The 482-nt window shown below is 56.6% G+C and overlaps 1 protein-coding gene across 1 annotated transcript in view; it reads left to right on the top strand.

Annotated features, from left to right (window-relative positions):
- EMH_0074530 (chromatin remodelling complex protein SNF2L, putative) overlaps positions 1-482 on the top strand; it is a gene marked incomplete at both ends in the record, with an annotated part of 2,141 nt that overhangs the window by 1,402 nt on the left and 257 nt on the right. Inside the window, one exon of the mRNA XM_013499479.1 lies at positions 102-389. Within this exon, the coding sequence (XP_013354933.1) occupies positions 102-389 (288 nt within the window). The remainder of the gene's footprint in view (positions 1-101; positions 390-482) is intronic.

Below are 482 nucleotides of genomic sequence, written 5' to 3'. Positions count from 1 at the left end.
CTTGCTTCTATACTTTCTACGCAGTGATCCTCAGCAGCAGCAGCAGCAGCAGCAGCAGCAGCAGCAGCAGGTGGTGGTTGTGTGTGTTGTGTTGTATACAGAATAACACAGCAGCAAGAGAAGGGGTCCCCTTGGGTGTATCTTTATGGCATCATCAGCAGCAGCAGCAGCAGCAGCAGCAGCAGGATACTCAGGACACACAGGAGCAGCAGGAGCAGCAGCAGGAGCAGCAGCAGGAGCAGCAGCAACCCAAAAAAAAAGCAGGTAGGCCGAGAAAGATAAGGGCCCCACAGCCAGAGGAGGGGCCCTCAGATACGGAGAGCGCCCTAGACGATCCCGACGATCCCGAGAGGCCTCAACCCTTCACTGCAGAAATGAAACTACAAAAGGTTTGCTGCTGCTGCTGCTTCTGCTGCTGCTGCTGCTGCTGCTGCTGGTGCTGGTGCTGCTGCTGGTGCTGGTGCTGCTGCTGGTGATGGTGG

This window comes from Eimeria mitis, genomic scaffold (assembly GCF_000499745.2).
Source record: "Eimeria mitis Houghton genomic scaffold, Emh_scaff4361, whole genome shotgun sequence".
Classification (NCBI taxonomy): domain Eukaryota; phylum Apicomplexa; class Conoidasida; order Eucoccidiorida; family Eimeriidae; genus Eimeria; species Eimeria mitis.
Note: the sequence above shows the minus strand (reverse complement) of the source record. Positions and strands in the feature narration are given on the sequence as shown.